The sequence below is a fragment of the Dama dama genome, chromosome 5, assembly GCF_033118175.1.
Source record: "Dama dama isolate Ldn47 chromosome 5, ASM3311817v1, whole genome shotgun sequence".
NCBI lineage: Eukaryota > Metazoa > Chordata > Mammalia > Artiodactyla > Cervidae > Dama > Dama dama.
Genome location: NC_083685.1, coordinates 94,935,140 through 94,951,104, shown reverse-complemented (window position 1 = coordinate 94,951,104; position 15,965 = coordinate 94,935,140). Strand labels below are relative to the sequence as shown.

Below are 15,965 nucleotides of genomic sequence, written 5' to 3'. Positions count from 1 at the left end.
GTGCCATTAGGTATCATTTTTTCCTTCTGCTTTGTCTGTTTATTGAGACTCGGTGTTATGAAAGGCAGAGGGCTGTGGGAATAAGGGTGAGAGGAGGTAGAGTGATTTTTTTCCAAACTTTAGATCCCGCACTTCGACTTTACATAATAGATGCCTTTCTGGACATTTTGTACTGTGTATATCAGATTTTGCGAATCTCAACTCACTTTACACATAGAAATTATTAACAATGTTTAAACATTTTGTACTATGAGATGCAGAACATTTTACTTGAAGAATCTTTCTGTGTATTTTTCTGTAAAGTGAATTACCAGCATATATGAAGTCTATTTTGGGGGTGTGCTTAAAATGGGGCACACCAGTACTAAGTTCGGCTTTAACAATGACTAATTCGCACACCCTGTGTGCTGTTGGGCGCTCGCCAGTAACTAGGCACCTATCACTTCTCTTGGCCCCTTCTCTCCGTGCTGACCACCTGCTTCGACTCGGAGGCGGCGTCTTGACCCTCCGCGACCTCTCTGTCATGGCGTCCGCGGGGCGTCTGCCGCCGGGGCCAGGCACTAGGCGGGCGGCGACCTTCCCAAGATGGCGGCAGCAGAGGCCACTGCGCGTAGGGGGCGGGGTTCCGCCTCCGGAGGCGGAGCAGGAGGCAGAGGGGTCGGCCTAGCGGGCGCGCTGCTTCCGAAGTAGGCAGCCCCAGCGCGCCTGCGCGGAGCGGCCCTGCGCGCTGCGAGGCTGTGGCGGGGGAAGGCACCGGTGGGGCCGACGGGCGGGTAGAAGGAGGGAAGCGGGCGAGCGAAGTCCCAGTGCGCGCCGCGGCGGCACGGGTACCCTCCCCTTCCGGGCGTGAGGCGCTGTGAGGAAAGCTGAAGCGAGCGGACTCGCACCGGTAGCGAGGCGCCGCTACCGCCACCACAGCCCAGCCTCCCTCGGCTTCGGCGCTCCCGTCGTGGGGGCCCGGGTTCCTCAGCACACCCAGCTCCAGCAGCTCCGGAGCCTGTGCCCAGTCCTTCGGAAGCCCCGGCGCCAGCCCGGGCCCTTGGCAGGGAGGATGACGGAGCTGCAGTCGGCACTGCTGCTGCGAAGACAGCTGGCAGGTGAGCGAGCGGGCGGCGGGGCGGCGGGGCGGCGGGCCGGGCCGCGATCGCGGCAAGCAGCTGCCCGCTTCTCCCCTCCTCCCGGGCGCTCCCGGGCTGGCGGGCCGGACGGTCGAGGGGAGCGGCAGGCTCCGGCGAGATCGGGCGCCGGCCTGCGAGAGTGGGGAGCCCGGGCGCCGGTCCGGGCCGGGCCCATCACTCCTTCCCCGGCTTTCCGAGGGTGTTGGGGGCGGGGACGCGCCCCAGCCTCGGCCCCCGGACGGGGCCTGGCACCCCCGGGGAGGGAGGGGAGCTTGTCCCCTCCCCCACTGTTCGGTGGGACGTTGCGGGGGAGGGGCTGTGGGTCCCCCGTCCCGGCGGACCCTCCCTGGAGGGGCGGGTCCGGGCTCAGGTGCGCCCGAGACCGCTGGACCCCCCGAGGCAGGTAGAGCATCTGGGCCCGGCCGGCTGTGCGTCGCGGGCTCGGCTGTCCGAGCCGCGGCCGGGCAGCCGGGGGCCGGGTGGGCGAGAGGAACTGGCCGCGGGGCGGATAGGTGAGGCGCGCCAAACTTCTGCCCGGGCAGCGCCGGGTCCGCGTAGTTGTGGCGGACAACAAAAGCGCCGGCCTCTGCGGCCTGGTCGCTGGCGCACGGGGTCTGAGAGCCCGACGGGGAGCGGGACGCCGCCTCGCCTGCCTCCGCCTGGCACGGGCTCCGGCTGCGTCGCCCGGCTGGGGGAGGGTAGGAGCGGGCCGAGCAGAGAGCCGCTCGCTGGCCAGCTCGGGGCTTTGTGCTCCGAGCGATTCCGGCTCCTGTGCAGGCCTGCGGGGCCCCGGGGCTGCGGCCCGCGGGCTCTGGCTTGGGGCGGCGGCCGGGTCTGCCTCCCCAGAGGTGCCTGCGTTCCCCCTCCCCCATTGTCCCGGCCTCCGGCCGTTTGCGGCTTCCAGGTTGACTTTTTAGGGGGTTGGCTCCGAGTCTGCTAGGACTGTGTGAGCGGAGCATGCGCATTGGAGACGTACGTGTGCGGAGTGGAAGAGGGGGAGGCGGGTTGGTGGCTTCACAATGCCTCCCCACGTGCTGCCAGATTTAAAGAGAAATGAACCAGCAGTTACCTTCTGCTGCCCAACGCCCGGCGGCTGTCCTTCTCAATTCTGGCGGATATTCACCTCTCCGCTCTCCCGCCAGAGGCCCTGAGCCTTCGGCAGAACCTAGAGGCTGGAATGGACATCTGTTTTTGCAGTAGATGTACTAAGAGTTTGAGGTGTTGGTTAAATCACCTTTGTGACTCCTTAAGGAAAAGGTTGTCAGGGGCTGTTACAGGTTGTATAATTAAGTTTATTATTAGACCATGAGCAAGCAGGTTTGGACACATACTAAAGTTCTGGATGCTCAGGGGGAGTGATCTAGAGTGAATGGAGAAGTTCTGGTGATCTCTGTGTCCATAGCAAATAATGTATTGGACAAGCACTGAATGAATAACAACTTTATTATATCTTGTAGTTGCAAACACAGCTTACTGTTCTGTGTATTTTTCTTTTTTTGGTTTGTTTTGGTGAAAGGAATTAAGATGTTCTTTTGTCTCCCTAAGAATTCCTTAATCAGAATAAGTTTTAAATTATGTGGTGAACTGTTAATCAGTATTAAAGTATTAAAACTACTCAACTCTTACATAATGGGAAAGGTGTATGTATATATATATATATATATATATATATATTTAAAGGTGTAAAAGAAGTTAAGCAGTTGCCATGAAAGTAAAATATGACTAATAACAGTGTTAGCAGTAGCAGTATTTCAAAATTCTTTCCAAACTACTTGTGAACAGACTTTAAATTTTGATAGCCACTTGGTTTAGTTTTGCACTCTTAAAGATTAATCCCAAATATTGATAAAGACATTTTCCAAAACGCTTTCTTAATGGATGACTTTTTGTTAAGGCTTACCAAGATATGCTTTAAGTTTGGAGGACAGAATGATTTAGTTTGTAATCTTTCATGCCTTATTATAAAATTGCTTGGCTGCAGATTACTTTTCTTACCTTCTTGATCAGAAACAAGGACTGTTAATATTTTCTTAAGTTTTTGAAGGATATTAATTAACATACTCAGAATGTATAAAGTAGGCCAAGGCCGGTGCATTAAGAGAAATGTGAAAATATCAAGTTTATTGGAAAGACTTGATAATTACATACTGAAATAAAGGCCCTATTTAGTCTTTAGTAGTACATTGAGCTTTTTGGTTCTTCAGATATTTGAAAACAGGAAAAATGGTAAACTGTAATCGCTTGAACTTTCGGAAGGCTTAATACTAAATGCTTTAAAAATCTTGTAATGTATTGAACTGAGTAGACACTCAAACCTAAGCGATTCTAGGTGGTAGAATTTTGGAAACTTACAACAGTGGCCAACAGTGGTTAGTTTACTAAGCCCCTAGTCTCCCTGTCCTTAAGGATTTTACTTCATTACTTGAGGGGAGAATTTGTTGTGTGGGTGTGTTTTGTTTTGTTGGTAATTGTAATGAAGAACCCGGTTATTTTGAGAGTGACGTGGAATGGTTCCTTGGGTTGCAGTTATTGTGGGGCAGGCCTATATACTATGTAGTGGAATGTTCAGCAGTCTTCTTGGCCGTCACCCACCAGATGCCAGTATACCTCCTCAGTTGTGACAACCCGAAGTGTCTCTATTGCCAGATGTCCCCCGAGGGCAAAGTCATCTGAGGTAGAAAAACCTCTGGTTTAAGGTGTTTTAGTTAAGACCAGAAAGGCCGTTGTGAAGCAAGTAAGAAATAGATTCATGAAATCAGATAGGTTGTATTTCTTTGTGGGTATTATTAGACTATGACTTACTCCTTTGTGAATTCAGCAGTCACAGTTCAGCTTTTGCAGTATATAATGCTAAATACTAAGAAATCCCACAGGGAAAGAGGTGATTTAAATTTTTCAAAAAGATGTTATAAGCACTGGTTAAAAATACAAAGAGTATAGAAAAGGTATCGTCTTTCCACCCTTGACTCAGACTCCTTTTTTTTTTTATTCCGAAGCAACCATGATTGATAGTTTCTTGTGTGTTGCAGTTCAGTCCAGTCGCTCAGTCAAGTCCAACTCTGTGACCACATGGACTGCAGCACACCGTGGGGTCTTGTGTGTTTATATGGGCTAATGTTTACTGAGGACTAGCATGTACCTGGAATTGTGCTGAGAGCTTTATGTATATTATCTCATTTAATGCTCCTAATAAGGAAATTGAGGCTAAGAGAGTTTAAATCACTTATCCAAGGTCACACAGGTAGTAAGTGGTGCTGCTGGATTCATATTCAGGACCTTCGTATTAGAGGCTTTATTTTTAATTTGCAGTGTTGTCTTCCAGGGAGCAGCAATTTAATATAACTGTGAAATATGGTTTTATAAATTTAAATATTCAAGGTTAATTTATCCAGTAACTACCAAAATGATTGGGGGAATATTCCCATCTTAATAAAATTTTATGCACAAAGTAATGTACCCTACAATCTAAGTGATATTCTTAAGGTAATCATAAAAGGAAGTTTTAGCCATTGTTAGTTTAGGAGCAGCATTCTGCAGCATGTCATTGGTTGAAAGCAGCACTGAGCTTTTTGGTGTTAGCAGTTAACCTGGAGAAAATGAATTGTACTAATTGGTCTTATTCCCTTCTCTAACTATACTAACTTTTACTTTATGACAAGCATTTATAAAGAATAAGAGAATAGAGAATCTTTTTTTTTTTTTTAAGATCACTTGAGGTTTTTTTAACATTGACAACATAAATTTTGAGTAGTTTCTTTCTCATAGGTACCTGCCATTCCAGAACTAGGAAGAAGAATCTCTATGCAGTAACAATAAATAAATTGAACTCCTTTTATCATAGAAAGTTTGGTTGTGTATTTTAAAGTAGTCTGGAACATTCCCATATCTATCTTCTTGGCTACCTATGTAAGTAGGTTGTGATGAATTATATGTGTTTCTCAGACTTAATGTGCAACAAAATCACATGGGAGTATGTTAAAAATACAGATTCCTGGCCTTACCTCCACAGAATCTTGGTCTACATGTCCAGACGGGGCCCAACAAAGCCCAGTTTTTAAAGCAGTTTCTTTTTGTTGACTGTGGTATTGTGTTTTGAACCCCACACTTCAACAGTTGCCCTAAGCTATTTTGTCATTCCCCTGGAGGGCCTTCTGCAGGTAGTACCGTTCCTAGTTTTTGTGAGGTGCTGTTTCATTACCCTGGTGTTCATAGGATATTGAAAGAATGCTCTTTAAAAGGAGGGATTAGATTTAATATTTCTTATTGGCCTTTCTAGAATGTATTGGCACTGTGACATAAAATTTCACTAGTAATCTTGAACAAGAAAAAATAGAGTACTGATTATTGAAAGGGACCACCCTAGTGGTAGAAGAATCTAAGGTGATGAGCACAATATTAATATTCTTAGTGGTTGTAAATGCACATATTTAGAAATGGAAGAAAAGTCTAAAAGTAAGCCTTTTATTGCATCAAATTACTATTTATTTTAATAGAGTTTGGGGAATTTTTAATTCCAGAAATTATTACACTGTTCCAGATATAATACAGCTACTATATGCTGTCAGAAAAAAAGTATAAGCCAAACAAACATTGTGGTTGAAGAAGGGGTGTTAGATGACTTATGATCCCTGTAGTGGATGGGGAGCATCAAGGAATTAAGCATCTAATGTTATGTTACAGAATCTTATTTCAAAATATATACATATACATATATTAAATCATTTTGTGTATACCTTACATACAGTGTTATGTGTCAGTTCTATCTCAGTAAAGCTGGGGGGAAAATCTTTAATTCTTAACATTAAGGAGTAAATATTTTAAGTTATAATTTCTGTTACTCAGTGAATATTTTTGATATATAATGCAATTTAGTTTTTTATAAGTATTGGTAGTTTAAGTGGTAGTTTAATTTTAAATTTAGAATGAAACATACTTTCTATATTTGTGTAACGGTTGATCTCACTTTCTCAAGTACTACTGAATATATTAAAATGTTGAGGTAGACATTTGTTTACCTATAATTTGTACATATTTATTAGTATAATCTGTACTTACTGTAAAGTAGTACTAAAGTATATGGTTTTATTATATAGTTTACATAAGTTAATATACTTTACATTTGGTGATATGTGTGTATATAATGGTGATGTGTGTGTTAGTTGCTTAGTTGTGTCCAACTCTTCGCAACCCCATGGACTGTAGCCTGCCAGGGTCCTCTGTGGAATTCTCCAGGCAAGAATACTGGAGTGGGTTGCAGTTTCCTTCTCCAGGGAATGGAATCTTCCTGACCCAGGGTTAGAACCCCGGTCTCCTGCATTGCAGGCAGATTTCTTACCATCTGAGCTATAGGGAAGTCCCAAACATTACTTAAGTATTAATAGAGTGATATCGAGTATGGAAAGCCTGAAAATCCTTTCACTGCCTCAATATTATTGTTGCTTTTTGACTTTTCAGGTGAAGTGTGTTTGCATGTATCAAGATTTTCAATCCTTGGGTTATTTGATCTTGTTTACTTTAGTGCAGATTTTATTGAGCAGGGAGTGCTAGTTTATTGTAAATGTAGCATGGCTATGCTTTTGCTTCAAGCAAATAAAATGCTAAGCATTCTTTTGTTTTAATGGACTGACTTCAATTTAGGATGAAGAATTTTTCATTTCTAGATTATTGAGAAGTATTTTTGTTAGAATTTAAAACACTAGTTGTCCTCCAAAAATCTGTTTAACAGCACCTTTGACTACTTTGTAGGAAATAACTTTTCAGAGAAGAAAGAATAGTATTAATATATGCTTATGGAACCATTCTGGCCAAGCAAACATAATATAGTTATATTTGGTTGAAGGCATTTCAGCTACAGAAAATTACAGATAAGAAAAAGCAAATATTTTGCAAATTTTGGTAATGAATGTGAATTTTTGGTATGAACAGATAAATGAGGGAATAAGAATAAAGTGCATCTTTAGGAAATAAGATGTTATCTGTGTGCGTGTGTGTGTGTGTGTGTGTGTGTGTGTCTATACATATGTATATGTTAAAATATAGCATTAAAATTTTTTATGCCCTAGTTCAAGATACTGTTAGACTAATTCAGGTAAATCAGATTTTGTTGTTTCAGCTGTGCCATGCTTGTAGAATCTTAGTTCCCTGACCAGGGATTGAACCTGTGTCCTTGGCAATGAAAGTGCAGATCCTGACGACTGGACAGCCAGGGAATTTACTAAGTCAATTTTTTTATCTGTGCTGTTCCCTTGATAGAGTCTGGCCCTTAGAAAAACTGCTAGGAAAAATTCTGTAATTTATTGCTGTTGCAGTAGACATGTGTACTTCTCTTTATGATGTTAAGTTCTAGACAATTTTTGAAAAGTTAATTTTTGTAAGTAGAAATGTTTACCTTTTATTAATGTGTTTATACTTTTAATTATATTATCAATTTTCTATACTTATATAAGATGTATCTTAACTAAGAGTTTATGTTTCATGACAAAGTAATTCTAGGCAAGGTAGACCTGGCACCAAAAGCATGATCTATGCAAGGTAGTATTGGTAAACTGGACATCATCAAAGTAAAAAAAAAAAACTTCTGTTTGTGAAACACAAAAGAAAAGGCAGACTGTAGACTGGAAGAACAAAATTACCAACTATCTGACAGAGGGTAGTTCTAGAAAATATAGACCTCTTTAAAACTCAACAGTAAAAGAAAATGAACAGTCTGTTTAGAAAATGGGCAAAAGACATGTACAGACATTTCAGCTGGTAAATAAGCAAATAAAAAGACGTTCAACATCATTAGACACCGGGGAAATGTAAATTGAAACCACTGAGGTATCACCACATACCTATTTAGAATAGCTAAATTAAACCAAGTTAACACCACATGCTGGACAGGAGAAGCAGAAAAACTTCATCTCTCACATGTTGCTGGTGGGAATGTAAAATGGTACAGCGCTATGGAAACAGTTTGCAGTTTCTTGTAAGACTAAATATACACTTACCATACAACCCATCAAGTACACACTTGGACATTTATTTTAGAGAAATGAAAACTTATATTCTCATAAAAACTTATCTGCAAATGTTCATAGTGGCTTTATTAGTAATAACTGAAAACTGGAAACAAGGCAGATGTCCTTCAATGGGTGAATAAACCGTGGTGCATCCGTACTATGGAATATGCTACTCAGAAATAAAGAGAAGCATACTATTGATACACAAAACAACTTGAATGATCTCAAGGGAATTATGCTGAATGAAAAAAAGCTAATCTCAAAAGGTTGCATACTCTGTGATTCCATTTATATAAAATTCTTTTTCTGATGTAAAAAACAAAAATGACAGTCGACCATTTTTCAGTGTATGGTTCAGTGTTAAGTATATTCACAGTGTTGTAAAAAAAAAAAAACCCTCCATAACTCTTTCATTTGAAAAACTGAAATTCAGTAGGCAACTCTCCCTTTGCACCTTGACCCCAGCCACTGCTAACCACCATTTTACAGTTTCTCTGCATTTGATTCATGTGAGTAAATTCATACAGTATTTGTCTTTCTGTGACTGGCTTGTTAGTGTGAGGTATGTTGTAGCATATGGCAGGATTTCCACCCTTTTAATGCTAAATAATACTCCCTTGTATGTATGTGTACCACATTTTGTTAATCCATTCCCCTGTACGTGGATTTGGGTTGCTTTCATCTCCTGTGTTTATTGCTGCCATGCACATGGGTGTGCGCTATCTCTTCAAAACCCTGCTTTCATTTCTTTTGAATGTATAGCTGGAAGTGGGATTGCTAGTTCATGTGGTAGTTCTATTTTTTAAAAATAAACTTTAGTTTTAGAACAGTTTTAGTTTTTATTTTATTTTTTAAGGTAATTTCTTTTCTTGGCCATGCTGCGAAGCTTGTGAAATCTTAATTCCCCCACCTAGGATTGAACCTGAGCTCTGGCAGTGAAAATGCGGAGTCCTAACCACTGGACAGCCAGGGAATTCCCGTTAGAGCAGTTTTAGATTCACAGCAATCTTTCTGTTCTATTTTTCCATTGCGCTATACAACTGTATATCAAAATAAAAAGCTTTAAAAAGCCACTTGTAAAAAAAAAAAAAGCCACTTGTAACCATAGCATTTTTATCAGTCTTTTTTCATATAAAGAACTCCTTTTTATTAATAAACTTACTATCATACTTAGATATGCCTGCAGTGTGCCTATAGTGCCACCTGCAATTTGGGAGACCTGGATTTGATGCTAGGGTTGGGAAGATTCCCCTGGAGAAGGGAAAGGCTTACTTGCTCCAGTATTCTGGCATGGAGTCCATGGGGTCACAAAGAGTCCTGACAGGACTGAGAGACTTTCACATCATACTTAGAAGTGTAGCAACATAGTTGCCATATTAACAATTTCAAGGAATAGGAAGTTGCAATTGAGAGAAATCTATAGTTTGAGGTAGAAATTCCATCTTAATTTTAAATAATCTTTGTTTAAACTTATTGCACTGTTGTTTGGAAAATGGGAGAAAGGGTCAATATAAAAGCTCATTTATTGAGCACATCTGTTCAGTTGCATTGAGAAACGCTGAGGGAATTCAAAAGATAATTGACCTGGTATTCTTGCCTTGAAGTGCTACATTTAATAGGCGTTGATGGACATGTACACAAAGTGAAAATGCTATCAGTTCAGTTCAGTCGCTCAGTGGTGTCCGACTGTTTGTGACCCCATGGACTGCAGCACGCCAGGCCTCCCTGTCCATCACCAACTCCTGGAGTTTACCCAAACTCATGTCCATTGAGTCAGTGATGCCATCCAACCATCTCATGCTCTGTCGTCCCTTTCTCCTTCTGCCCTTAGTCTTTCTCAGCATCAGGGTCTTTTCCAATGAGTCAGTTCTTCTCATCAGGTGGCTAAGGTATTGGAGTTTCAGCTTCAACATCAGTCCTTCCAATGAACACCCAGGACTTATCTCCTTCAGGATGGACTGGTTGGCTCTCCTTGCAGTCCAAGGGACTCGCAAGAGTCTTCTCCAACACCACAGTTCAAAAGCATCAATTCTTTGGCGCTCAGCTTTCTTTACAGTCCAACTCTCACATCCATACATGACTACTGGAAAAACCATAGCCTTGACTAGACAGACCTTTGTTGACAAAGTAATGTCTCTGGTTTTTAATATGCTGTCAAGATTGGTCATCACTTTCCTTCCAAGGAGTAAGTGTCTTTTAATTTCATGGCTGCAGTCACCATCTGCAGTGATTTTGGAGCCCAAGAAAATGAAGTCTGTCACTGTTTCCACTGTTTCCCCATTTATTTGCCATGAAGTGATGGGACCGGATGCCGTGATCTTCATTTTCTGAATGTTGAGCTTTAAGCCAACTTTTTCACTCTCCTCTTTCACTTTCATCAGGAGGCTCTTTAGTTCTTCACTTTCTGCCATAAGGATGGTGTCATCTGTGTATCTGAGGTTATTGATTTCTCCCAGCAATCTTGATTCCAGCTTGTGCTTCCTCCAGCCCAGTGTTTCTCATGATGTACTCTGCATAGAAGTTAAATAAGCAGGGTGATAATATACAGCCTTGACATACTCCTTTTCCTATTTGGAACCAGTCTGTTGTTCCATGTCTAACTGTTGCTTCCTGACCTGCATACAGATTTCTCAAGAGGTAGGGCAGGTGGTCTGGTATTCCCATCTCTTTCAGAATTTTCCAGTTTATTGTGATCCACACAAAGGCTTTGGCATTGTCAATAAAGCAGAAATAGATGTTTATCTGGAACTCTCTAGCTTTTTTGATGATCCAGTGGATGTTGGCAATTTGATCACTGGCTCCTCTGCCTTTTCCAAATCAGCTTGAATATCTGGAAATTCACGGTTCACATACCTTTGAAGCCTGGCTTGGAGAATTTTGAGCATTACTTTGCTAGCATGTGAGATGAGTGCAATTGTGTGGTAGTTTGAACTTTCTTTGGCATTGCCTTTCTTAGGGATTGGAATGAAAACTGACCTTTTCCAGTCCTCTGGCCACTGCCGAGTTTTCCAAATTTGCTGGCATATTGAGTGCAGCACTTTCACAGCATCATCTTTTAGGATTTGAAATAAGTGGAATTCCATCACCTCCACTAGCTTTGTTCATAGTGATGCTTCCTAAGGCCCACTTGACTTCACATTCCAGCATGTCTGGTTGTAGGTGAGTGATCACACCATCGTGATTATCTGGGTCGTGAAGATCTTTTTTGTACAGTTCTTCTGTGTATTCTTGCCACCTCTTCTTAATATCTTCTGCTTCTGTTAGGTCCATACCATTTCTGTCCTTTATTGAGCCCATCTTTGCATGAAATGTTCCCTTGGTATCTCTAATTTTCTTGAAGAGATCTCTAGTCTTTCCCAGTCTGTTATTTTCCTCTATTTCTTTGCACTGATCACTGAGGAAGGCTTTCTTATCTCTCCTTGCTGTTCTTTGGAACTCTGCATTAAAATGGGCATATCTTTCCTTTTCTCCTTTGCTTTTCGCTTCTCTTCTTTTCACAGCTATTTGTAAGGCCTCCTCAGACTGCCATTTTGCTCTTTTGCATTTCTTTTTTTGGGGATGGTCTTGCTCCCTGTCTTCTGTACAATGTCACGAACCTCTGTCCACAGTTCATCAGGCACTCTGTCTATCAGATTGAGTCCCTTAAATCTATTTCTCACTTCCACTGTATAATCATAAGGGATTTGATTTAGGTTATAACTGAATGGTCTAGCGGTTTTCCCTACTTTCTTCAATATAATGCTGTATACGTACATAAGCACAAGTGGAAGGAGCAGAAAGACTGAGGAAGGAGTATTAATTATGGGAGGGTACAGTGAAGTCTGGGAAATCATAGGGAAGGAGCTATATTTTGGATATAGCAGAATCAAGATGTCAGTTCTTTAAGAGCATTAACTTATTAAATATTAAAAAATTCTTGGCATTTATCAGTGTAGAAAAATTAGTAATTAGAACTACTTAACATGACACAAATCTGATGTTCAGAGACTTAAAACAAATGAGGTGTTTGAAAATGCTGGGCTGGATAAAGCACAAACTGGAATCAAGATTGCCGGGAGAAATATCAATAACCTCAGATACACAGATGACACCACCCTTATCCAGAAAGCAAAGAGGAACTAAAGAGCCTCTTGATGAAAGTGAAAGAGGAGAGTGAAAAAGTTGGCTTTAAAACTCAACATTCAGAAAACGAAGATCATGGCATCCGGTCCCATCACTTCATGGCAAATGGATGGGGAAACAGTGACAGACTTTTATTTTCTTGGGCTCCAAAATCACCACATATGGTGACTGTAACCATGAAATTAAGAGATGCTTGCTTCTTGGAAGAAAAGCTATAACCAACCTAGACAGCATATTAAAAAGCAGAGACATTACTTTACCGAAAAGGTCGGTCTAGTCAAAGCTATGGTTTTTCCAGTAGTCATGTGTGGATGTGAGAGTTGGACAGTAAAGAAAGCTGAGTGCCAAAGAATTGATGCTTTTGAACTGTGGTGTTGGAGAAGACTCTTGAGAGTCCCTTGGACTTCAAGGAGATCCAACCAGTCCATCCTAAAGGAAATCAGTCCTGAATATTCTTGGAAGGACTGATGCTGAAGTTGAAACTCCAATACTTTGGCCACCTGATGCCAAGAACCGACTTATTAGAAAAGACCCTGATGCTGGGAAAGATTGAAGGTGGGAGGAGAGGGGGATGACAGAGGATGAGATGGCTCAATGACATCACTGACTCAATGGACATGAGTTTGGGTAAACTCCGGGAGTTGGTGATGGACAGGGAGGCCTGCGTGCTGCAGTCCATGGCGTCGCAAAGAGTCGGACATGACTGAGCGACTGAACTGAATTGATAACCCTATTGAAGATTTCCAAGAAAATAGTCTGGATACAGCTTTTGAGGGATGGCAGTAATTTGTAATTTAAGAAATTTTGTAAAGAACCTGTCTGCTTGCTTACTTCACGAGTATAGAAAAGTGGGAGGAGGGCAGAAAGGAAACAAGTCACTCTTTATGATCTTAGGACTTTACATATGTGGTCAAATTCAGTTCTTATAGCAAACCTGTGGAGTTAACATTATCACCTTTCTGAGATAAGGAAATTGAGGTTTGGGGCTTCCCTGGTGGCTCAGTGGTAAGATTCCTCTTGCTATGCAGGAGACACAGGTTTGATCCCTCCCTCGGGAAGATCCCCTGAAGAGGGGATGGCAACCTCATTTCAGTATTCTTGCCTGGAGAATTCCATGGACAGAGGAGCCTGGCAGGCTTCAGTCCATAGAGTCACAACTGAACAACTGAGCACAATTGAGGTTTTTATTATATCTGGTATTCCCTGGAGCTAACCCTGATGGAGCTGACTGGCAGAAATATATCTGCTAATGAAGTTGAAACCCTTTCCTTATCAGTGGTTTCTTTTAACATTTGGGGCTTCTGAGACTCCTTTGAGAATCTAGTAAGCGTTAGACCTTCCCTTAGAAAAGGCACACACAGTTTTGGGTATAATTTTAGAGGGTTTTCTGATCTCTTGAGTGAGACTTCTGCACACGTAATGCCATCTCTTACATCATTCATTCGCGAATTTGAAGACAGTTTTGTGTGTTATATAGGGATGCCAAATGAATAAATTATTCTTGTATTCCAGAAACTCATAGTCTATAGAAAATTCTACCAGAGGGCTGCTTTAGAACGCTGTGCCAGAGGGAAGTCAGGGAGTGTTTGCTTCTACCTGGAGGGCTTTGGAGGAGTTGGTGGCATTTGTGCTTGACTTGAAAAGGATATGTAAAATTTGATCATGTAAACTTAGCAAAGTATTTAAGGCTGAGAGAGAAGCACAAGCCAGACAGATGACCTGCGCTGAAAGCAGTTCACTGTGGTTGGAGTATGTGATGAGCCGAACCAGTGGGGAAACAGTATTTGGAAAGGTTGGTTCATTTGTGGAAGACCATAAAGATACTGGAGCACAGAATCTTACTGAGGAGGGGAACAGTGATGTGGTCAAAGTATGTTGGACCAATGCTTCTCTTTATCTGTGGTAAAAGACCAGGTTTAACAAATTTTCCAATTCATTATATAATGATTCTTTGAAAAACAATAAACAAATTGTTAGAAAAATGAAATATAGATTCTAGTCAATACTTTATAATATTAGATTCATCAGATAAAATGACTATCATATTGCTCTCTGAGTTTCTAAATGCTTGCTCTGACTGACGGTCACGGACCAGTAAGTTTGATACATTGGCACCAGTTAATGGACCACACTTTAGCACTGCTTTGGGCAGAGTAGAGAATGATACTAGACTACAGTCTCTCCATAAGGACAAAGATTTTTATTTTTATTAACTGACTTATCGCAGATGCCTGGAAGAGTGAAACAGCAAGCAACCAATAAATATTTATTGGATGGATTAAAATTACTGTACTAGATCCACCCTACCCCTCACCTGCCCTGTTAATTTAGCACATGTGAACTGAACCTTTTAAGGTAGAAAGTGAGTCAGTTAGAAACTTCCATAAAGTAAACATTTAGTTGCTTCTATATGGCAGGCCCTAAGGATCCAAAGATTCATGATACAATTTCCTGGCTTCCCTGTCTAGTGGAGAGTGTTGACTCTTATAAACAAATACTGGTTGATAATTAGAATATCGAGTGTAGACTTTTATAAACAAATACTGGTTGATAATTAGAATAGAGTGTAGACTTTTATAAACATACTGGTTGACAATTAGAATATATATATACTTCATCACATTTGTATAGACATTCTTACCCTTCTTACATCCCTGCCTTGTTTAAAGTATAGCTTTGACCAAATGGGGCTTGCCTGGTGACTCAGGGGTAAAGGATCTGCCTGAAAGGCAGGAGACCTGGGTTCGAACCCTGGGTCAGAAAGATCCCCTGGAGGAGCGCATGGCAACCCACTCTAGTATTCTTGCCTGGGAGATCCCATGGACAGAGGAGCCTGGCGGGCTACAGTCCATGTGGTTGCAAAGAGCTGGATAGGACTTAAGTGACTGAACAACAACAACAAATGTTTTAAAATGTAACTTTTCCAATTAATAAAATGAACATATTTATTATAGATTTGGAAAAGATAAAACGTGATACAAACATCAACCATCCCTTTGCAGCCTCTTAACATTTGATGCTTTCTTTTCATTGCATTTTGCCTTTTTTGTAAATTGAAATTCTGAAAGAAGAACTTTTAATATTAAGGATTTTAGTGAAAATCATGCTCTTCAAAGTAGAGTTTGTTAAAGTTCCTTTTACATACTGATTCTCTTTAAGAAATCTTCAAGATCAAGAAGTCCTTTTTTTCCAAATTTATTTAGCAAGTAAACGACAGAAATTTTAAACTCAGATTTTAAACTCAGGTCATCTTTTTACCAAGACTACTGGTTTTTATACAATAGCATATTTAAACTTTGAAAACTTTGTGACTTTTGGAAGGAGAACTAATATTGCTCGTGGCCTTACCTGATATTTTGAGATTGTCTTTCTCAACTTCTATGCTATAGGATTCTAGGACTAAAATATCTACTTCATGGCTTATGTCAGGAGGGGTGTTACTCTGAGACTTTCCTTAATACTCTTTTACCTATTACAATAATATTTATTTTTCTAAACATGAAAAATAGTGCATGGGATGGGTTATATTGTCATCACTAGCCATCTAGGACTTTGGGCTGTGTCACTTCTTTATTCAGACTGCTGTGAACATCTGTGTTGTGGTAATTCCCCAGGGAAACACTGTATTTTTTCAGTGTCTCTTCTGGTTGTTTTTACATCTCTCCCTTAGGATTATACCTTTGCTGCAGTTTCTGCCCTTAGCATTTGCTTGGTGGAAAAAGAA

The 15,965-nt window shown here is 41.4% G+C and overlaps 1 protein-coding gene across 1 annotated transcript in view; it reads left to right on the top strand.

The window, feature by feature from the left end:
• The first annotated feature begins 708 nt into the window (after positions 1–708).
• UBE2G1 (ubiquitin conjugating enzyme E2 G1) overlaps positions 709–15,965 on the top strand; it is an 87,494-nt gene continuing 72,237 nt past the window's right edge. Inside the window, exon 1 of the mRNA XM_061143156.1 lies at positions 709–1,097. Within this exon, the coding sequence (XP_060999139.1) occupies positions 1,052–1,097 (46 nt within the window). The 5' untranslated portion in view covers positions 709–1,051. The remainder of the gene's footprint in view (positions 1,098–15,965) is intronic.